This window comes from Thamnophis sirtalis, unplaced genomic scaffold (assembly GCF_051295495.1).
Source record: "Thamnophis sirtalis isolate CommonGarterSnake01/CBP01778 unplaced genomic scaffold, rThaSir2_p1.2 scaffold_13, whole genome shotgun sequence".
Taxonomy (NCBI): domain Eukaryota; kingdom Metazoa; phylum Chordata; class Lepidosauria; order Squamata; family Natricidae; genus Thamnophis; species Thamnophis sirtalis.
Window position 1 is genome coordinate 52,294,634 of NW_028261393.1, and position 24,337 is coordinate 52,318,970.

A 24,337-nucleotide genomic window follows, 5' to 3' on the forward strand; every position below is an offset into this window, starting at 1 on the left:
AGGGATGCTTATTGTTACTCTCTATCTACAAACACACAATCACCCCAAAACTCTTCTTTTTTTATTTTTATTTTATTTTTTTATTGACAAACATGTAAGATACACACACACAACAGTTAGACGTACACCACGTTTATACAATACGAAGTTTTTTTCCTGTTCCTGTTTTTCCTTCCTGTTTTTTATAATAGCAATCATCAATCGATACCGCTCACCTTATATTATTTACCCTTCTATTGTATTTCATTTGGATTTCACCATTCTTAACCCTCTTATTTTACTCATAACTATTATTTTTTGAGTTTTGTTATATTCTTTCATTGATTTTTGTTTCTTTCCTCCATCCTCCTATACCATTTATCCCATATCTGGTAGAATTCTGATTCTTGCTTTCCCTGGATTGCTTTAGTTAGGGCAAAACTCTTCTTTTATACCCCGAGGTTTCCACAGTTGTCCCACTTCTCCAAAACATTGTTTTCAGAAATCAAAAAATGGTGTATTGGTTTTTCCAAAAGAGTCTGATAAACTTAAGCCAAGGTTAGTCGAAGCTTAAGACAATCCTCATGTCTGCCTAAGGTTGATTTGGGACCTACTTTACTTTGTAACAGGGTTAAAAGTTAAAACTGACAGTTTCAAAATCTGAAAACAAAGTAATTGCACATATTGGATTCAATTTAAATCTGTCCTGCAACTGTTTACAATAACGTAATTACAAGGTGGGTCTTCTTTTCAAATCAAATCAAACCACCTTTCAAATCAAATCTTTATTATGGTCATAGACCAGCAATGTCCACTTCTTTTCTAGATATAAACTATATTTGATTTTAGGAAAAAACACAGGTATTTAAAATTACGCTGCAAGCCCAAGTCTCAAACAACGGGATGACACCCAAATAAATATACCTACAAGTGCTTATCAATAAAGTCGATGGGAGAGTCAACTCCAGAAAGCCTTGGGTCTATACATTCACAAAAGAATAACAGAGCTGGAAGGGACCTTGGAGGTCTTCTAGTCCAACCCCCTGCTTAGGGAGGAAACCCTAAACCATTTCAGACAAATGATTTTCCAATCTCTTCTTAAAAACTTCCAGTGTTGGGACATTCACAACTTCTGGAGGCAAGTTGTTCCACTGATTAAGGGAATTTCTCCTCGGTTCTAAGTTGCTTCTCTCTTTAATTAGTTTCCACCCATTGCTTCTTGTTCTGCCCTCAAGGTGCCTTGGAGAATAGCTTGACTCCCTCTTTTTTGTGGCAACCTCTGAGATATTGGAACACTGCTATCATGTCTCCCCTAGTCTTTCTTTTCATTAAACTGATTGATAGAATGATTATAGCAGCATGCTGTAGAAACTGTGCTTAGTTTTAAAACCATGTTGAATAAGTGAACTTCAAATCATTGTTTGGATATTCATTAAGAAATCTGGAACTGGGAGTACACCTATACCTACCTAAAGTACCTATTTAAAGAAGGAGTTGACCTGAAACTGAAACAGATTTCCTCCCCCCTCTCAAAACAACAACATTTTTGATAAGTAGAGTTACCTGCATAGCACTCTTGCCCATTTTAACGACTTCAAACAACATCATGTTTTCCACACCATTCTGCTGATGATGCCCATTCATTCGATTTAGTCCGCCCCCCTTTCCTCCTCCATTTCCAACTTTGGCTTTTTCTCCCGCAGCCTTTTTCCCCTTTTTGCAGGTCTGTATGAAGGACAAGCCCAGGTTAGCAACTTAACGGGTAAAAAAAAATAAGAACGTGCATTTTTTTACTTGAATAAATTGATACGTTGAGGGAGTTTGGTTTGTTTCTCTTTGGGGGGGGGTGTTAACTTTTCATTGACATACTCGCAATGGGATGAGGCCCCAAAACTTGCCCCTGCTCCTGCCCACCTAGCAATTCAAAAGCATGCAAAAATGTGAGTTGATTAATAGGTACCACTTGGGTGGGAAGGTAAACATTATAGTGTGTGTGCCTTTGGCATATAGCCATGCTGGCCACAGGACCACGGAAATGTCTTCAGACACCGCTGGCTCCCTCAGCCAAGAAATGGAGAGGAGCACTGTCGCTTAAAGTCCGACACGATCGGACAGGGGAAATCTTTGTTTAGCAATAGCAACAGTGCTTAGACTTATATATCGCTTTACAGCCCTTTCTAAGCGGTTTACAGAGTCAGCATACTGCCGACCTCGGAAGGATGGAAAGCTGAGTCAACCTTCAGCCAGTCAGGATCAAATGCCTGGAAGTGAGCAGAGCTAGCCTGCAATGCTGCATTCTAACCATTGTGCCACCAGGGCCTGACCCCCCCACCTCCCCATTTAGGAACAGCACTTAGACTTATATTCCACTTTACAGGACTTTACAGCCCTCTCTTAAGCGGTTTACAGAGTCAGTATCTTGCGCCCAACAATCTGAGTGCTCATTTTACCCACCTCAGAAGGCTGGGTCAACTTTGAGCCATTCAGAATCAAACTCCTGACTGTGGACAGAGTTAGCCTGCAATGCTGCATTCTAACCACTGTGCCACCATTTTACATATGATCTGACAATCCACTCAATGTAATTAAAAGTTTAAGCACCATGCAGAGGAGAATATATCTCAGGTATTGCCAGCTTCTTTAGTCAAGTTTTAGTCAAGTGTTTTTATGACATTCTTAATTTATTTACATAATCTCATAGACGCACTGCCGTTTCATATAGCAACGTTAAACTTTATAAAACTTTACTGCTACTCTTACAACCTCATATACAGACTGAGAATGTGAGATACACACACCTTTCCTTTTCCTGGTTTCTGATTTTTTCCTTCTATATCTTCAAAGTCAGTATCTGAAGAAAAGTGTGTTTCAGATTCCCTGGAAAGACATATTTTACATACTTATTTCACTTTATATCATGTTTATATCATTGCTTTGATGCAATATAAAATACTCCGGACGTGCTACATTCACTTAAATGAGTTTTTCAATACTGCAGGCATAGGAAAGCATAGGAATTTTCTAAAAAGAAAAATATTCGGTCCACAACTCAAATTAAATGAGGAAATTCAACTCCACAAGTTGCCAGCATTCATCAGTAAATAGAGGAATCATAGGAGTTAATTTAAACCACAAACCAAAGAAAATATGTTTTTCCCCTACGTCTACTTTTTTTACAAAGAAAAGCAAAATGAAAACTTTATTGTCACTCTCTAATTTGATATTAATAATTTTAAGTTACTTACTGAATCAGGGCAAAATTAGTTGTTGGTTCTTGAGCTGCTATCATTTCTTTATCATCTTCTGGGCTACTATTGTATTAGAAATACATTCAAAAAACAGTTGTTGATAATAGCCGTACTTGCTTGTCACTTTCTTCTATTATTGTAGTAGTCTATGCCTGTCAAAAACAAAGTAACAGTTAATGGAAGTTGTCCAATTTCCTGTGCTTTAACAATGCAACAATGCTTCCCCATTAACCTTATTTTATTTTATTTTCTTTATTTTTTAACCTTCTCTGGGTCTAATGAACATCCCAACTGTCTAGCAAAAATATGAAAAAGTTTTTTTTAAAAAAATAGTCTTGAGTTTTCCATCTACACAAATGCTCCAAAATTCTATAAAATATGTCATGGACATAATAACAGTTAGAAAAGTATTTCAATCGTCATTATTTTAGTCATATTTGGGGAAGGAATTTTTTCTTGAAACTGCTTGGTAATTGTTTGGCTGGCTGGCCACAACTGTATATACAGAATCCCAAATGCAGTCACTTTGCAAATGTACATAAAAGCATCACAATACCGTTTCGTTATATAAGTGCTTCTGATCAAAACAATGCAAGTGGCTTTATTTCCTTTACAAATGATGGTTTCTATCTTCCTTTTTCCCCTACGTCTCAGAGAGCAAGCTCTCATCATATTCAGGATCTTTCAGAGGGTTTAATATTTGTGCAAAACTGAACCATGTACATTTAAGGCTGAAATGTTATCACATGACCACGAAACACTGCAACATCAGATCACAACTATTGATCATTCAACATCATTTTAAGTTAATGGCTGTGGAATGAGTGGTTGTTAAATGAGGACTACCTCTACGGGTGGTCCTCGACTTACAACAGTTCATTTAGTGATCATACAAAGTTACAACCGCACTGGAAAAGGTTACTTATGACCGTTTTTCACAGTTACGTTCGAAGCCTTCCCACGATTATATGATCAAAATTCAGATACTTGGTAATTGGTTCATACTTATGACTGTTGCTATGTCCCAATGTCATGTGATCAACTTTTGTGACCTTCTGACAAGCAAATTCAATGGGGAAGTCGGATTCACTTAACAACCATATTGTTAACTTTAGCAATTGCAATGATTCACTTAACAACTGTGGCAAGAAAGGTCATAAGATGGGAGCAAAGTCACTTAACAGCAGAAATATTGGGCTCAATTGCAGTCGTAAGTCGAAGACTACCTGTCATCAGTTCCCCTTTGCTGGTAGTAGAGGCCAAACAGAGGTACTTTCATTTGAATACCTGGACTAACTAAGCAGGTTACAGCAGGTTGACCTAAATGGTCTCTTCCAATTTTATGTCAACCATGACCTAGATGACCAAGAATCTCCATAGATTTCAAATTTTATAATAATGTGAGGACATTACTATACAATTAAATTAAATTAAAACAATTACTACCAACCTGCCTTCCATTGAGGACCTGTATATTGACAAATCAAAATGAGGACTGTGAAAATATTTACAGAACCCTCACCTCCTGGACATAAATTGTTTCAACTTCTACCCTCAAAATGACACTATAGAACACTGCACACCAGAACTACTACTACACACAAGAACAGGTTTTTCCCAAACGTCATCACTCTGCTAAACAAATAATTCCCTCAACACTGTTGAACTATTTACTAAGTCTGCATTACTATTACTATTAATCTTCTCCTCGTTCCTATCACCCATCTCCTCCCACTTATGACTGTATGACTGTAACTTTGTTGCTTGTATCCTAATGATTTATATTGTTTCCTAGTATGATTTGATTGCTTATTTGTACCCTATAACTATCATTAAGTGTTGTACTTTATGATTCCTGACAAATATATCTTTTCTTTTATGTACACTAAGAGCATATGCACCAAAGACAAATTCCTTGTGTGTCCAATCACACTTGGCCAATAAAGAATTCTATTTAATTATTGAGAAACATATGTTTCTCATGAGGAAACACAGCAAACTAAGTCGATTGCAAAGAAATGCAGCAAAGAATGCTTTGTCTGCAATGGTTCAGCATGCATTGCTATCCTGCATCAAATCTCAATATAATAATGTCAGAAAGGGTTAAAAACTCCAATTTCTATGTAAAACATTTCCCCTCGATAAATATGACCTTCAAATTGCATAAACCTCTGAATTACCATTTATTAAACAGCCTTAAAACTCCCATGCACCTATCTTTAAATATATGCAATCCACTTTAAACCCGATTCAAGTGAAACTAAAACCTAGATTTTTCATTTGTGGCTGAAGTTCGAGAATTGCTAGGAGGTGAAAAAAAGCTGCATTTCAAACTGCCACTAAGGGATGCTAAAACATAATAATCAGCTTATTTAAAAAAAAAGAAAATGTATCATGCTGAAAGATCACTTGGTGGAGCTCTAATCCAAAACTCGAGTTAAGACAGGTCACCCAGAGGTTGATCAAGTCACTTCTTGACAGGAAACACCGCGAATGGAGAGCCACGTTGGTTGTAGTAGATGCGTGTTTGGCAATTGTCTAAACATTTCTCAAATATGCAACACCTTAATTGAACAGGCTGGAATTTTTAGTAACGTAACTATTCCTGCCCAAAAGCCACTTTAAAAATAAAAGTGGGGATAAGTTATTTGCTTGGAACAGGAGCTGCAGGGTTGAGTTTTTTTTTAAATTAAGGTTGCAAATTTTAATGGTTCGCATTTGTATATTGGTAAAGCTAATTTGTTTATCTAAATCTTAAAATTACAAGAATAGAAGTGCAACATTAAGTTTACAGACCACTATTCCACTTTTCTAAAGTAGTTTACATTTCCCATTTGTGTTAATATTTTCAAATGAGTAGTCTCAAAATTCAAAAGGTTTAAATATTTGTATTTCAATGATACAAAAAGCACATATGCATGAATTTAACACTGAGACAATTGAAAGTCTTTTCTCAGTGGTTAAGCAGTTGCCCTCTGAATAATTCAAGACTGTCACTGGGAATATGGATGCTTGATGTTCCTTCACTGCATGTTGCTAAATTCCAAATCACAGCAATTCCAGGGAGCATGGCCAGTAAGGGAATACAGGGAGCTGTGTTTATCATGGCTCAATCGCACACAGTAGTCAGAATATATAGGACTGCAATTTATCACTTCCTTCAGCTGTATGTGCACAACTATCAAAGAAAATAGCAATAGCCCTTAGACTTATATACCACTTCACAGTCCTTTTACTGCCCTCTCCAAGCGGTTTACAGAGTCAGCCTCTTGCCCCCAACAATCTGGGTCCTCATTTTACCCACCTCGGAGGGATGGAAGGCTGAGTCAACCTTGAGCCTGGTGAGATTCAAACTGCCAAACTGCTGGCAGCCAGTGATCAGCAGAAGTAGTCTGCAGTCATGCACTCTAACCACTGAGCCATCTTGCTAATTGCCTGTTTATGTATACTGCTCAAGAGTTCTCAGTTTACTAAGGCAGAGGCCCCTAATCCCCGATTCATGGACCAGTACTGGGCTGTAGTATGTCAGAAACAGGGCCGCACAAACAAGCGAAGCCCCATCTGTGGTATGCGAAACCACACCCCCTCTGGTCCATGGGAAAATCTCTCTCCATGAAACTGGTCCCTGGTGCCCAAAAGATTGGGGGCTGCTGCACTAAGAAAATCCCTGTGCTCCAAGGTGGATAATTTACCCAGAAGGATTTCACAAATGTACGTCTGTAGCACCGTCACCTATTGATTCAATCTAAGCTCATCACATAATATTCTCACGTTTCCTTGCTTAAAATTCCACTTACATTCCGCCCTGAAACTTGTGCTGATGTTTCATAAGGATGTTGTTAAAAACAAGAATGTGCTTTGTGTTAGCTATGGGTAACAGGGATGAACTTATAATACTACATGATGATTAATGCTGTTGACAATCAAAGGGTGGAAGTTCACGTGGGAGTTATTTACACAAAGTAGTTGACTGGGATGTTCCATGCTTTACTCACAAGGCAGTTTTTAAGTAGGTCTGCCCTCCCTTCTACTAGAGTGGGGAGGGGACAGTTAACAAGATTAAATTTCCTGTTTTATCCAATTACCTACAAGATTCCTTATCATGATCTCACCACGTTGAAGAGGGAATAATCCTAAATAAGTGAGAACCCAAACAGGGTTTTATGCTTTTTATAACTGATGTTTGTCTCAAGATCCAAAGCTATTAGGGTTTTGAAGAAGCGGGCTATAATTTAACAAAGCTAAATTAAGGCAAGTTTTTGAAACACTACCATTTTATTATGAACAGTATCTAGTTTTAGACTGTACCATACAATTGTGAACAACGGTTAACTGAAAAGTATTGGGGGATTCTAACTGTCATGTCTTCCTTCACATTTTATATTAACCAAACAGCGTGAATTACAGATTATATGTAAGTAAAGTATTAATTGTATTTAATAATCAGGTTTTAGAAAAACCAGAAAAATTATACATTGCTTTATATAGGCAACATTCTTACCAGATTTCACAATCACATCTTAAACAATTGCTGAGAGTGCAAAGGAATAGCCTTACTTCGGGTTCACAAAATACAGAGTTTGTAAGCACCCTACCCAGTAACATAACACAACTGATGTCCCTTTCTTTTGTCATTGTAAAGATTGTTCCACTTTAGTACTCTAAAAACCACAACCCTTATTTCTAGCAAGTATTTTCACAATGCCACCATTGCTAAGAAGAATGTCCTTTGGAATGAACAAATGAGAAAGCTAAAGGAAAGCAAACTGGGTTTGAGAAAATGACCCTGTTTCATCATAAAAGTTTCCTCTTAGAGGTTTAATATGGCTTTTATCTTACAAACAGGGGGGGGGGGGAATGTAGGTTAACAAATACCAAGTGATTTTTACAGCAAATTAATTCCAACTAGTTCTGTTGCTAATTCCTGGAAGAAAACCAGTTATAACTTGAATCTACTCTAGAGTGAGGCAAAACAGCCCAAATATTTCCAAAGACTGTCAACACTGTTTTGTTTAGTTAGGCTTCTCAGTTATAATCTGTGAAGTTTCTTTTTTATAGTGATGCTAGGCAGCCACTTAATTTTTTATAGATTTTTGATACTTTGAATAATGATTTGTGATGATTGCTTGGTGATTTTATAAAAAGGTTTGTGGTATATGTGTGCATACACAGATATGTATGTATATACATACATAAAACATATCAATATATATATTTATGATGCATGCATATGATATATGAAATTATACTTCATGAATATATGGTATGAAAATAAATGTAATAAATAATAAATACTTGTCTGGAGAAAAGGAATGCCAACATCTGAGCAGACTATGCTTTTATAACCACATAAAGTGATCAAATGAGCAGAAAGAAAAATATGGATGGTTATGTTGTATATAGCATATACAGTATACTATCAATTCTATTGATAACAACTGAAAGTTGCAGAATCATTTTGAAAAGTTAGAAATGAATACTAAATCAATACTTTTTGCTATTGCTCCAAGCTAAGTAAGCTGGAAAGTTCATATATTATTTCAAAGAGATATTATTTCCAGCTACATGCATTCTAATCAACCAATACCATGTAACATTAATATGTAATCTGATTACATACTAAATTTATTATTCCAAGCATGTTAAAATTTGGATCAAAACCTATTGTTTCCTTGATCGGGCCACAAAAGATGAAATCGTCAAATGATATAATACAGTTAGTATTACTCAGTCAATCAGATATAAAGGTTTTTTTCTAATTCACTAAACTTTTAAGTTAGCCAAGTTGACTTGCACTCAAAAATTACACCTTTATCCCTTAACACAGCTACCTTGCTTAGGTTCCCAGGAAGCCTACAATGCTTTTCACCAGAGTCTGATTATAAAATTAATTGATGGGCCACACTTTCCATTTTTTTCTAGTCTACTTTTAGATGTCAGTGAACATTCTCACTACTGGCTGGGCTAACTTTACTCATGCTGGTCTCCCACCATAGTTTTTTTTTAAAGCTATAATGACTGTGTCCTTCTTTTAATTATGATTAATTTTAGGCATCAAATGATTTTATATATTTAAACCCTATCCTTTAAACACTACTTGGTTTGGTCTAAGATCACACTGCAATTTAAATTAACTGTGCATGTTCTTTTAGAGTTATGTGAAATTTATTAACCATAGGCATACCAGCAAATATTAAAAAATACATACTAAGATTAATGAGGGGCATGATTACCTGATCAACAGATTTTGAATTTTCCAGGACAGAATTTAGGCTTCTCAAGTTGCTCATTGTGCAATTGTTTAAAAAGGGTAATGTGGGATGGATGTTTGGGGGAATAATAATGTCTTGTTCTTTTAACAACCCTAACCCATAAGTCCTGGATACCCTGAATTTTATAAGAGCCGAGGTGGCACAGTGGTTAGGGTGCAGTACTGCAGGCCACTTCAGCTGACTGTTATCTGCAGTTCAGCGGTTCAAATCTCACCGGCTCAAGGTTGACTCAGCCTTCCATCCTTCCGAGGTGGGTAAAATGAGGACCCAGCCTGTGGGGGCAATATGCTGACTCTGTAAACCACTTAGAGAGGGCTGAAAGCCCTATGAAGTGGTATATAAGTCTAACTGCTATTGCTATATACTACCCCTACATTCTAGGGAGAATAGGCAATATTTTAATGTGTATGACAATGTGAAATTTAACACCATGTATATTTTAATTATTAACTTGAATCATATAAAGGTAATGATTATCTAATACTTAATGATCAAACAGGATTTAAAACAAAATTCAAATAATCATTTTATGCTAATTCTGAAGCTTATCACAACAGCCAATGTTTTCATTCTAATGCCTATATTTCATAACCAACTTAATTTCAACTAATACATGTAATTTCAACTTCCACTGATTTTATCAACAATCATCTACTGGCCTTTTGAATACTGCCCTCCCAAACTTTCTCTTTAGTGATGATTTAGAAGTGGTTTACTACAAGACAGCATCTCCCTGACATTCATTTAGGCAGCCTAGGGTTTTTTTTCCAGGCTTCCATAGAAGCATAAAAAGATGATTTATGTTTCTTAAAGAATCCAACTATTATTAAAGTTGCTGCAACTTTTAAAGCAATACCATTGCTTTTTCACACCGCACAGAAAATTGAAAAATGTTGAGTCTCATCTTTTCAGTAATGACGTTTGAGCAGAAAGAAACAGAATCAAGAGGATCATTCTGAGTTACTCATACTATCCCCTTCTCCAAGACTAAGTTGTATCTCCTCCCTTAATGGCTCCTACATTCTTTTATCAAGGTATTTCTGTATTCTTCTACATACAGCAGTAGAACAATCACATTATCCTACCCTTTAGTAATACCTGCAAATAGAAGCTGATACAGTAGGAGAACCACTATTATAGCAGAACCCAACATTCAACTTGTGTCCCATTATGTATCAAGATCAAATCCACAATGGCTCAAAATTTGAGAGATCTTGCTGTAACCATGACAATATTCTGATGTTGTAATATGCAATGGTTAGCTTGCTTTTCTTTATTTATCTCAACTTTTATAGAAAGATTTGTTTTTTTAAATCAGGCATTTCAAGTATTTTGAACTACAATCATTCTCAGAACGGCCAATGATAAATCAAAGAGTAGTCCACAAATATTAGACCATCCGTCTATCTGTCCCTATTCTAATCAGAGCACATGCAAATAGAGAAAGCACCATCATTTTATAGCAATTCAGGTCATCTACCATAATTCAATAGAGTCAACTTTGACTGGCGACAACTTTCTTGACTTTCTGGAGACTTTTATGACTGAAACTTGGAATATCAGCCTGCAAGGTACATGTCCTGTCATTGTTTCCCGATAAATGGTTGCATAAGCCAACTCATATAGAAGGAAACCACCAACACATCTAGAGTGATATTTTTCACCAGAAATGGCTTTCTAGAGTAATTAATGCCAGTTTTTCAGTTTTACCTACTGCTGCTAAGGGCTGATCCTAGGAACATTTGTCCAAAACATTTCCCCTGAATTATGGCCCTTCCTCAGTGTTGCTACCTAGGAGTTTCTGCCTCATGCAGTCTTGCCTTACTCCATGGACCATTAATAACCAATTAATTGCTTCCAGCCATGGCAGCTGTATATTGTTGAACTAAATAGGTGTTTGAATGTAAAAAAAAAATGGATAACACTGTTCTCTATAGAATTGTAGACATTATGCTTTTTAGACATTAAACATAATTTCACTGAATAGTAAAAGAATATTAAGCTTCATTTGAGACATGTTTAAATTAGATAATTCTTTTCAAATCAGTGTTTTAAAGCTAACCTGTAAAAATGAAAACTGTAGTTTCAACTCTAGTAATTAATTAGAGCAATTCTCATAAAAATATTAGTGGAGATCAACATTTCTAACATGTTTACCTAGTTGTATAATCAATAGTCTTGCTTCATTCGCCCAAACATTAATATTATGGGATTTCAGTTAGCAATATATAATGCCTGCTTGTGCGGAAAATGCAGTATGTCATGTCAATTAAAGGAGTGCACAAAAATGCATCTTCTGGTGATTATGATTTTAAAAAGACATGACACTGTCTTTAGTTCCATGATATTGGTCTACTTGTGGGAACATTAACTTTCATATCTACAATTAGTAAAGCTATATTATTACTCTCAGTATATATTATTAATAACTAGTTATTTTGCCTTGGAGTTTTCCAAACAGAAGACTTTTTATTTTATATAGAGTTCCTCAAATCAGAAATATTAATTGAAATCTTGGGCAGAATTACATATACAGAACATACAAAATCTGTAAAATCATAATATATTTTCTACGTCTTCATGTTGGAGTAGTATCAACAGCAATTTTCCAGATATAGAAATATAAAGCTTATTCCAAACTGCAACAATTCTGTTTATAATTTTCACAATGCACTTTTATAGAATAAAAAAGCAGCAAAAATCAAAAGGGTTTGTGTTTATAGAAACCAAAGAATACCACTTTTTTGCATTTTTTCTTAAACAGCCCAAAAGCTTATACATCAATATGCCACCCTCAAAAGCAACAGATCTGCTCTGAGGCAGGAATCTCTTCTAAAATTCAAACTATTTTTCTTTTCCAGAACTTTTTAGATTTAATGTATTACAGCGGGGACCCTCTGCATTTTATTGTTAAGTTGCTCAGGGCACCTTTCAGGCTAAAGGATAGGATATGAAATGAACATACAAGGGACACATAAATGGATACTTACAACTAGGATTAGCCCTTTTGCATTTGCTAGAGGAAGGGAGTCAATAAAAAACCTGCATGGGCTCTGGGAATGAAAGGACTGATTTCCATTTCCTGTAGGATTTTCTTAACCCTCTGAAAGGCACCAGCCTGTACGAATCATACATCACTCGCCAACCAACACATGTTTTGCCTTGGAACAACCTGCTTGCTAAACCCAATGGGAACTGACAGGTTTTGCAGAAAGCAAAATATCATCAAATATTCCAGATGTATGTTGGTACAATAATTTGCAGGTTATATAAAATGCTGCAGCTCCGTACATTTAATTTTTATACTTTCTGGATCTAAGCTAATGTTGTTATGCTGAATTCTAAGTTATCTAATTATCTCCTCAGGCTGGAGTTTTAAACAAAAGCTTCCTGAAGGTAATATGATTTTTAACATACTGTACATAGAATTACATGGTGATTAGATAAAGTACTTCAGAAATAAACAACCAAGGAGAATAAGGCCAGTTTTTTTAAATTTCTGTATATACTATACTAGATACCACCCCCAAATTAAATTCCATACTTAAAAATACATAATTATAGTGACCTAAGTGCCCACCTGTATGGAATCTAAAGACACACAACAGGATTTAAATATACATATAATTTCTTTAGCATGTATACAATATTTAAACAAAAAGAAATAGATTAAAAATAATCCAAGATTGTTAAATGCAGATGGTTTTAAGAATCACAATGCGGAGGTGGTGTTTAATCACCTATATATTCAAGATATTCTATTGCTTCATCTTCTAAGGCCAACTCTCATTCTCATCTATTAAACAATATGTAACTATCAATTCAGCTTTTCTGAGAGCAAAACATTAGGTTAATGATGGAGTAAAATCCTGCTAAGCCCAAAGACATTATCAGGGTTAAGTTTGGGGAAGGGAGACTGCAAATATGGATGAGCCGAATCAATAATCTAGCTGTCTCATCTAACCATCTTCCAATGGATCTGAAAATTAGGAGTTTATACAGTTTAAGATTCCATGCTAGATAGAGCCTTCAATAGGAAGGCTGCAAACTCTGGCCACCATAAGACCATGGAAATATGTTTATATACAATACTGTATTGTTCCCAATACCCAGGGGCTGCTAAGTATTTGAAGATGGGCTGCTGGCTAATACTATTTTACTTTACAAAAGATGGAAGAAGACTTCCATTGCATACAAAAAGATACCTCCTGATATAAAACTGCCCTGTTCTAAAAAGGCAAATCTGTTATACTTTGTTTCATTAATCATGCACAAATAATGGTTCACCCAAGCCTGAAATGTTAGGAATTTATTATTTTTTTAAAAAGCAAGTCACTTACAAGACCCCTAAGCCAGGGGTGTAAAACTCAAGGCCCAGAGGTCGGATTTGGCCTGCAGGTTGCTTAGATTGGCCTGCAGGGCCACCCTGGAAACAGCAAAGGACTGTCCCACGGTGCCTCTGACAGCAAAAACAGAGCTAGGGAGGGTCGTGTGCGGCCCTCCTGAGCTCAGTTTTCACTGGCATAGGGTTGAAGGTGGCAGTCACAACTGAGCACAGGAGCCCGTTTTCATTGACAGAGCCCTCAGGTCACCTGCGCCCCGACATGAGTGACGTCTAGCTGGCCACGCCCACCCCCAGCTCCCCAAGGTCAAACACAACCCTGATGTGGCTCTCAATGAAATCAAGTTTGACACCCCTGCTTAAGCATAAAGAAGCAGCAACAGCGCCTACATCAAGAGCTGGAGTTGGGTTAGGACTAGAATGACTGCAGAATTTTAAAAAATGGTTTATTTGACTTGACAATCAACTAGGGAAACCCTTAGCCCCTGCAGATTGGCATACAGCAATATAAACACAACAAACAGGGAAACTTTCAAAATTGTGGACGCAGCAGCAAAGTAAACCAAACTCACTCCCATAAAAGCTAACAGGTGGTCTATATGAATTGGGCTGTAACAGAGGGAATCATCGGAGTGTTGTCATATCCAAATTTCCAAACAATAAAAAGTTAAGATGTGATTAGGTGATCAGTCATATAACCAGGAAAGTAACCAGTGTTTGGCTCACGAACTTTTAAGGTAAGTGTACGGTTTATCCATTCATTCCCCAACTAACAATGCTCACCAATGTCTTCACTGAAAAAGAAATTAAACTAGGGATTTCTAGCAAGGGCAAATACTGTCTATAAATCTACCAAAGAACTCTTTAGAGGGCCGAAGTGCTGCCAAGAAGGGTAAGGTCATAATAAAATTGTTCAAGCAGGTCTAAGTGAACATAATAAATCAAAGCAAAATAAACTATTTGGGTATGGATTAAAAAAAACCCAATCCTTGACTCAAATAATAATTCTAAGCTTCAGTAACCCATTCCTGTAAGCAAGCTAACACATTTTAACAGATTATAAAACATACAAATGTGTTTATCAAACTGTTATAAATGTGTGAATACTTCAATTGATGGAGCTGATTAGTAGTGTAACAGAGGGCCCATTTCTGCTCAAGTCTGTAGTTAAATGGCTGAGTAGCTACACCACTTTAGCAAGTGACCCAATCCTAATATGGTGAAACGCTATGGCATAATAAATTTATTACCAGGAGGATCTGACTTGGAACAATGATAGAACTTACAATATATTAAGTGCTTATCTGTACAAGGAATAATAGGAATGCTTTTCGACACAGAACATTATGAATTTGTGGAATGAAATATGCTTTCTAAAGGAAATTGAACAATAGTTTCAGAAAATGTGAAGTGAATGTGCTTAGTAAAGAGCAACTGTCAAATATAAATTATCTATTCTAGGCCATTATATCACACACACACACGAAATGCTTATCATCTGCAAACAGTCCTTATTCTGGAGACTACTAAATTGGCACTTTAGTTTTTTAAAAAAAACCCAGTGAATCAGGAACCTATTCACTTGCCTGTATCTGTTAATGGGGTCAAATCTTACTTTCCAAAGGCAAATTATTTAAATGATAATTCTCAAAATTAGGTAATTTGAATGACCTAGAATACATGAGTTTCAATAATAGAAAGATTGTAAGATAGGGAAATGATCTGGGGAAATATAAAAAAATTCCACCAGCTTTATTTTTTTTCTTTGTTTCTTAGCACACAAAGAACATGTCAGGTATGGAATTGAAGGTGCAAGAACTAAGTGTACAATATTTTGCTACAACCTCCTCTCCCCCATGTATAAAAGTTGTATTTGCAATTTCTATTTAAAAGGAAGACAAGAGAAAATCAATTGTTTTCACACTGTTATTGTTAGAGCTGTCTTTGAAACATGAAATTAAGCCTATTGTATGCTGAACTTAACAACTTGTACATAAAGTCAGTAACGTTTTGAGGGATTATATATGATCTATAAATGACTGCAAGTTCAAATAAATTGAAATATATGAGTGTGAGAATATCACTTCCAGAAACAGACCCACAACACAGAATTCTCGTAAGAGAAAAATATTTTTTCTCAGAATAAGCATATCCCAATATATCTATATGTGAAAAGTGTCAAAGGAAAATAACTGACTGCAGATATATTTTCTTATGAATACATTCTCAAAATAATCCTACCTAAGCAATTTCACATCTATATTTTTCATTACCTATCTATTTCAATAAATCTGAATCATTCTGCTAAAACGTAAATGATTCAATAGGTCATGTTGTCATTTTGATATCAGACTATGTAGATCTGTGTTCGTAACCTTATCACCTGGGATTTTGCAATAAAGACTGGGATAGCCTTCCCACAGATGTTTGGAAGAGAAGACACTATTTTTTTTAAAAAAAGGAGTAAAAGAGATTAAGAATATAAAACCAGTTCTATTAACCAGCACAATAAGTCTCACACTTGAAAAACAAAATTCCAGTCACACCTACATTAGCATGTGAGTCTGCCATGAATTTACACTGGAAAAATTAAACTAAGTTATGATTTGTCATTATTTCCCATCAAAACTACCACATATACTGGGATATGCAAAGTAACAGATTCACCAGGGTAACTGAAATGTAACCTCCCATATTTTTCCCAAGTTAATTAACTGGCTGCATTTCTTCACCGGAGAAAAGAAACCAACAAACATAACTTCCAAATCATAACTGGTTTCCATATCTTGTTAAAAAAAATGGAAAGCAACAAGTGGTGCAACAGTTCTATGTTTTCAGGGCAAAGTAAAATACTGTACTTGGGATTTGTTATTGTATACTGATGCATCAATGGTCTAAGTAAAATTTAATTTATACCACTAAGGATATTCACACAAATTTTCACAAGAATGTCTTCTTCCAGTATCCATGAAAATGTGTGGGAGAGAGAAAAGTACATAATTGAATATTTTAATCCTAATTGGTTATTTGAGGGCTAGGAAAAGCTAGGCATGCTACCTCTGCCAGAAAAAAAAAATCAACCTACTGCCACCTTAAATGCCACTCTGGTATGGTGGCTCAAATCCACAACTGTAAGAAATGGTAGAATCTTCAATGCTTCACTTATCAGCCATTTTTTCTTACTCACAGAACTGAAACAGTTCCCCAGAAGTCTGTATATATTCCAACATTAACAAATGTTTTGTAAGCTTTCAAGCATTCTAGTTACATAATGGAAAACACAGCCTTGTTCTTGAGGGGATAGAGTGCTTTTCCTTTACAAGATATTTGTCATTTTAGAGAAAAAGTCACCAAGACATCTGGAGGATGGCAAAAAAATAACAATAAAAGCCAGGAACAGCCTAAATTGAAAAGCAGGGCATACTTGAAACCCCGCTTCTTCAATAAAAGTTCTGCCCGAAAAGCCTATGGGTGGATGAACTTGTTGGGGTACCCTACATCACGCAGCTTCTTAAACCAAGTGTCCCCCCCCCAAGAATTACACCTTAACATTTGCTCGTTTGCCAATCCTCCCCCACTCCCCAAAAGGTTTTTGCAAGGAGACTTTCCAAGCGCACCTTCAAAGCAGAGCAAAAGGGTGCGGGTCCTAAACCCCCTCAAGTACTTTGCAACCCCTCTCTCCCCTTCCCCATAAACCAGGCTATGCATGCCTGCTGTTAGCGAGATAAAGGAGGGGGGGGAGGAGGAGAAATCCAGGCGGCTGCCGAGCAAAGGCCCCAGCATCCAGAAAGAGCGTGTGACGCACTTCGGTAACCTGATTCCCCACCCTCCCCGGGGGCTGGCAAAGAGAGAGAGAGAGAGAGAGAGAGAGAGATTTGGGGGTGGGATTGGGGGGGGGAGAGGCTCTTTCTAACAAGGAAATGCGAGGCTCCAACGGCCATCTGCGCAAAACCCAGCCAGAACCTGCAAAGGGGAGCGGGGCCCCGAGCGAGCCAGCCAGGCCTCTCGGGGAGAAGAAGGAAACAAACACGGGGTGTGGCAGCCCGAGGCGCCTCCTTCTTTACGCCCTCGCCTCCCCCCGCTCCGACTCAGGGACAGGAACCGCCAAATAAGGACGGCGGCCGCGGCATGGCGAGCCTCGGACAGCCGCAGGGACTCTTTAGGCCGGCTGACCCAGCCAAAGGCCTTTGATCCCCGCTAGTCCTGAAAGGGAGTTCAACTGGGGAGGGGAGTTTGGGGAGTGTTTTTTTTGGGGGGGTCGTCTAAGCCTGTCCTGGCGACCTTTTAGGAACTGAAGTGAAAGGTTCCTTCTCAACCCCGCTGCCCACCCCAAAAGAAACCGACCAGACAGCCTTGCTAAACCCGATTTCTCCCCCCCCCTTTTTCTTGCCACCTTGCTTATTTTTACTTCCCACCAAATGTCAAAAAATGTCAAAAGAAAATAGCGCAGGCAACTTTCTTCTCGATTCCTTAAAGAGAGGGGGAGGGGGCTTTAAGAAATGGAGAGGAAAGTTGCCTGGGGGGAATTAAAACAAAACCTCCACCAGTTCAACTCCTACCTGGGCGAGAGCTGGCTTTGGACTGCGCGCAGGAGGGGAAGGGGGCGACCAGCGAGTAGATCTCAACCAAAACTGGCGCCAAAAGGGGGGGGGGAGTCCAAAGGCTGGAAACAGCCTGCCGCTTCCGCTCCCTTCCCCTCCCCCCCCGCCAGCGACCCAGCGGGACACCCGTCATCAAAAAGACATCAAAAAGCGCTCGGGGAAAGGGCCGCTTCCCCCTCCCCCTTCCTCCCCGGCCCGACTAGGGAAGCTGGCCATAAAGAAAGCAGGGGGGAAGGAGGAGGAGAGGCGACGTGTCCAAAGCGCCGCTTGAAACCCGGCAGAAGTCGCGCAACTGCTCCGACAACGGGAGGAGGGAAAGGGACAGAGGAGGGTGTTGGGTGTCCCCAAGGATTGGGGGCAGTGAGAGTTTAATAGGAGTTGGGGTGGGTTAAAGCTGGGCGGGGGAGGGAAGCCTCCCCTCCTCACCCGTCCCTCTTCCGAAAGTCAGCAGAAAGGAAGGAAGGAAGGAAGGAAGGAAGGAAGGAAGGAAGGAAGGAAGGAAGGAAGGAAGGAAGGGGACTTTGGTCCGGCTGGAATGCCTCATCTGGGGGGGCGAAACAGGGGCTCGCAAGCGCTTCTTCCCCAGAAAAGGACAGGCGCGACTGCCCGCATTGCCAGGCCTCTTGGGGAAGGGAGCAGCAGGCAGCCCCCCCCCCCCCCACACACATAACAACTCTTTTTCCCCTTTGGAGGCTGTCAAGGACCCCAAGAGCCCCTCGTTCGCTTCCAAGGAAAGAAGGAAGAAATAGTTGAGTTAGAGAGGGAGGAAAAAGACAATTTAGAGAGGAAGGGAGGAAGAGTAGATGAACGAATGAGTTAGAGAAGGAGAAGACAATTTGGAGAGGAAGGGAGGAAAAATAGATGAAGAAAGGAAGGAAGGAAAAAGACAATTCAGAGGAAGGAAGGGAAAATAGATGAGTTAAGGAGAGAGGAAGGAAAAATAGATGAGTTAGCAAGGGAGGATGGAAAAAGACAATTTAGGGAAAAGATGGGAAAACAGACGAGTGAAGGAAGGGAAAATAGACGAGTTAGGGAGACAGGAAGGGAAAAGACTAAGAGGAAGAAGGAAAAATAGACGAGGAAGAATAAAAAGGTGGGAAAGAAGGAAGAAAAGGAAAATAGATGTTAAGAGAAGGAGGGAGGGAGGGAAAAACAACCTGAGAGTTGAAGGAAGGAAAAACAGGCAAGGAACAAAAATAGATGAATTAGAGAGGAAGGTAAAGACGGGAAGGAAAGAGGGAAGGAAGAAGCGAAACAAGAGTTTGTCGACCGAGGGAACGAACCCCCCCCACCTCCTTCCCCGCCGCTTTCTCACGACTCCCCCCCCCCGCTTCTTCCCACTTTGGCCCGGACCCTCCTCACCCTCAACCCCCGGCCCGCCTCCGCGTCCCCGCGCGTGGGGATGCCCGGCACGCGTCTCCCCCTCCTTCCCCCCCCCCGTTCCCACGGCCAGAGCAACGGGGTCCGCGCCTCTCGCTGGACGCGTCTCTCTGGCCTGCTTCGGGCAGGAGAGCGGTTCTGCCCCCCTTGGCCCCGTTTTTCCTTCTCCCCTCGAAGTGTGTGGGGGTTGGGAGGGGGGGGAAGAGAAGGGAAGCGTCTCCATTTTCTCTGCCAGCGGCGGCGGGGCCTCGGTCTTTCCCAGCAGGCGGGGCCGGAGGGAGGAGGAGGAGGGAGAAAGTGGGGAGGGGGAGGGAAGGAAGGAGATCGTCCTTCGGGGCTCCGGCCTTGGGGAATCCCCCACCACCCCTTCCTAGCTCGGTCTTCACCTCACCCCGCCGCGGCCTGGCGGGGAGACGGGGGTGGGGGGTAGGGAAGGAAAGGAAGCGCCTTCCTCCCGGCCTGCTCGGCCCCGCCGCGTCCTCCATCTTGCTTGCCTGTCTCAGCTCGGCCTCCCTCCCTCCCTTCCCTCAGGAGGCCCCAAGGCAGCCGCGCCGAAAGTAGCCCGTCCCCGCGGGGGAAAGCAAAGGAAGACTTCCAGAAGCTTCGACGCCACGGTCCCGACTTACCCCCGCTTCGGTGAAGGGAAAGAATGAGGCCTGCCCGACCGGGGCCTGCCTGGGGCTCCTCAGCGCGCCTTTTCCCCCCCCGCCCTTCCGCGCCTCAGTCGTCGTCGTCGACCTTCCGGCTTTGCTTTTCTTCCCCACACAAGACGAGGCCGGCGGGATCTCCCTCGCTCGCTCAGTTTCCCGTCGTCGTCGTCGTTTTTTTACCTCAGACACTTCCCAGGCCCTGTGAGTGAGGCCCGCTCGGCGGGAAATAATCCAACAGGCCGCCGTAGGAGGAGGAGGAAGAGGAGGGCCGAAGCGAGGCCTACTGAGGGAAAGGACGGAGGAGCGGGGTGGTGGCGGCGGGTCGTCTGGTCTCTCCCCGGTTTAAGCGCGGCGGCGGGGGCAGCGAGGCGGGCGGAGGACTCGATTCGGCGGCGGCGGCGCTGGGGATTGTTTGGGGTGTTCGCAGCTCGGCGGCTGGCGAGGAATGGAGGGCGCAGGCGCCACCTGGCGGCCACCGAGCTCGCCACGTTCGGACGGGCCTAGAGCGGCACCTGCTGGGAGGACTCAGGAATGCAGGAGGGGGGAGGGAGGGAGAGAGATAGTGCGCGCGCGTTCGCTTGCTCAGCCAAGCGGCCCCTTGTGCTCAGTCCGGGCTGGCGGAGAAAACGGGGTAAACAAGGTGCCGCGCATGCGCTATCTCTCTTTTTCTTTCCCTTGGCAAATCGGGTCGCCACGCCTTCCCCCTCCTCCGTGACGTCATCGGCCCTGAAGGCCCCGCCCATGCTTGTTCTGCCTTGGAGCGCGCAGGAAGTGCTGAGCGGCACGTAGCGCCCCAGGTGGGGGAGGGGGGAAAGAGGAGGGGCTTCCCCCTTAATCTTCAAAGGGGGGGGGGCAAAAAAGAAGAGAGGGGGGTTATTTTTTGCCTTTGGAAGAAGATGCAACTGGAATCAAGCTGCTTGCAATCAAAGTCTCTCCAACCTTGGAGCCTTGGGTTCAATTCCCAAGAATCCCCCAGCCAGCCTTGCTTTTGCCGTAGTTGTTAAGCGAAGCATTGCAGTCACTAAGCGAATCATGCAGTGGTTAAAGTGAATCTGGCTGCCCACCCCATTCCCTTTGCTTATCGGAAGCCTGACTCTGGCTAAGACACTGAGCTTGTCAGTCAGAAAGGTTGGCAGTTCCGGCGGTTCGAATCCCTAGTACAGGTCTCCTGCATGAGTGGGGTTGCACTAGATGACCTCCGAGGACCCTTCCAACTCTGTTACTGTTTTAAGGTTGCATATGGTGAATATGTGATCCTGGGACATGGCAACTGGCAGAAAGTACGTGCCAGTTTCCAAGCACCTGAATTTTGATTGTGTGACTTTGGAGAGGCAGTAGTAGTGTGTGTGAAAACAGGTCAGAAGTTAATTTTTTTCCCCAGTCTCCTTGTCATTTTGAAGGCTCACTAAACGAATGATTTTAATTCCAGGACTACCTGTGTTGGAGGGGTTTGCAGGGGGTGGGAAGATATGTTTTTGGCAGTAGTTTGCTCTCAAAGCTTCTTTCAATTTAGTTTCTGGACATTTCATTACCAGACTAGATAATATCAGCAGCAGGATTTTTTTGTCCTATTCCCCTGGAGGGACGCGGTGGCTCAGTGCCTAAGACACCGAGCTTGTTGATCAGAAAGTTCGGCGGTTCGAATCCCTAGCGCCGTGTAACGGAGTGAGCTCCCGTGACTTGTCCCAGCTTCTGCCAACCTAGCAGTTCGAAAGCATGTAAAAAATGCAAGTAGAAAAAATAGGAACCACCTTTGGTGGGAAGGGAACAGCGTTCCGTGCTCCTTCGGCATTGAGTCATGCCGGCCACATGACCACGGAGACATCTTGGGGCAGAGCTGGCTCTTCGGCTTTGAAACGGAGATGAGCACCGCCCCCTAGAGTCGGGAATGATTAGCACGTATGTGCGAGAACTTACCTCTTTGCCTACTAGTTATCCGTTAGTTTATGTTATCTTCCCCTGCAGCTGTTTCTCTCTGATCTTTTTCAAGCAACTCTTCATCTTTTCTGAACCGCAGCAGTGTCAAAAGTTTCATTTTCGTTTATTTTTTTGTCCTGCATGTTGTAAAAAGATGCAATTTTTTGTAGTTTCTGGGCTTTGTTCTATTTTTCTCGATTAAAAAAAAATATTCAAAGAAAGCCAAGAAAAAAAAAGCTAGCGGCAGATAGGCAATTATTACCAGGAGGATCACGGCAAGAGGAACGTTAAATTCAGATTCCTCCCATTTTGGCCATTTGTGGCCTTGCTCAAGCCTTCCTTGCTGGATTGTTGTGAGAATAAAATGCGTGGCACGACAAAACCGCGCTCGACTAAAGCGCGCCCGATTAAACCGCGTCGCTGACGTCATCAACAGGGCGACAACAGCGAGCGCGGAGAAAGAAGGGCGCTTTAAATAGCGCTTTGAAAGCAAGCCGATTCAAGTTAAGGTAAGGGTTAGGTTAAGGGTTAGGGTTAGGTTTAGGGTTAGGTTAAGGGTTAGGATTAGGTTTAGGGTTAGGTTAAGGCTTAGGTTTAGGGTTAGGTTAAGGGTTAGGATTAGGTTTAGGGTTAGGTTAAGGCTTAGGTTTAGGGTTAGGTTAAGGGTTAGGATTAGGTTTAGGGTTAGGTTAAGGCTTAGGTTTAGGGTTAGGTTAAGGGTTAGGGTTAGGTTTAGGGTTAGGTTAAGGGTTAGGATTAGGTTTAGCGTTAGGTTAAGGCTTAGGTTTAGGGTTAGGTTTAGGGTTAGGTTTAGGGTTAGGTTTAGGGTTAGGGTTAGGTTTAGGGTTAGGTTAAGGCTTAGGTTTAGGGTTAGGTTTAGGGTTAGGGTTAGGTTTAGGATAAGGTTTAGGGGGGTTAGGTTTAGATTTAGGGGTTAATTTTAGGTTTAGTGTTTACAGCGTGCTTTTTTCTCCGCGCTGTTGTTGCGCTGTGATGATGTCAGCTACGCGGTTTCGTCAAGCGCCCTTTAGTCAAACGCGGTTTTGTGGTGGAACCATAAAATGGACAGGGAGAGATGTAAACCTGTGCGTCGCATCTTGAGTGCTTGAAGTCATTACGATAAAATGATCAATTACCCACTTAAAAGTAGATGCAGTTTAAGAGGGTGTAACATGCTAGTAACATTAGCACAGAAATAATCCAGATTCCCTCATCTGCTTTGGGATATAAAACCCATCACCCTCTGCCCGTTGAATGTCAGTGAATTATGGAAACAATAGTCCAAAATACTGCCGCTCTGTGCGTAATGTTGTCATACATCTTCCGTTTAATCGCTGATACAGATCGTTCTCGACTTACGACAATTGAGCCCCAAAATTTATGTTGCTAAGAGAGAAATTTGTTAAGTGAGTTTTGCCCCATTGTACGCTTTTTCTTGCCCCATTAAGTGAACCACTGCAGCTGTTTAAACGAGTAGAACCGTTGTTGAGTGACTTTTCCCGTTGACGTTGCTGGTCACAGGACACTAAACAAACCGTTGAAAGTTGAGGACCACCTGTATTGAAACTTCAAAAAATTATCCCGGGTTTTCCCATCCCTGGTGATGATTTTCCTTTATCGCAAGGTTTTATTCCGCTGCGGGAAGTGGATGCACGGAGGCCGAAAGGGGGAGGGGGGCGGCAGGTGGAGGGGGCTACATTCGGAGTATACGACGCACCCAAATCTTCAGCCTCTTTTAGCCGGGCAAAAAGTGCTCCTTATATTCTGAAAAATACGGTAGGTCAGCTCTTCCAATGGAATTCAGCAAAGGCATTTGCGCCGAACGGCCGAGCTCTTAAAAAGATGCACTACGGCTCCCAAACTCTGCAATTATGCTCTGACCCGATGTGATTCAGAGCTAGTTAAAAGCAACGTTGCCCGTCGAGCCCCCAAATCGGCATAATGCGGC

General features: G+C 41.0%; 1 protein-coding gene across 3 annotated transcripts in view; it reads right to left on the reverse strand.

Moving 5' to 3' along the window:
* STAG2 (STAG2 cohesin complex component) overlaps nt 1-20,902 on the reverse strand; it is a 48,031-nt gene extending 27,129 nt beyond the window's left edge. For 2 of the 3 annotated variants that reach the window (XM_087727520.1, XM_087727518.1), the window contains exons 1-4: nt 20,449-20,902; nt 3,225-3,379; nt 2,778-2,856; nt 1,543-1,704 (exon numbers count right to left, since the gene is read on the reverse strand). In XM_087727520.1, the coding sequence (XP_087583646.1) occupies nt 1,543-1,704; nt 2,778-2,856; nt 3,225-3,268 (285 nt within the window). In that variant the 5' untranslated portion in view covers nt 3,269-3,379; nt 20,449-20,902. Of the gene's footprint in view, nt 1-1,542; nt 1,705-2,777; nt 2,857-3,224; nt 3,380-18,400; nt 18,502-20,448 lie in introns of those variants that run through there. The other variant, XM_087727519.1, reaches the window with a different exon arrangement.
* Nucleotides 20,903-24,337: the final 3,435 nt, after the last annotated feature.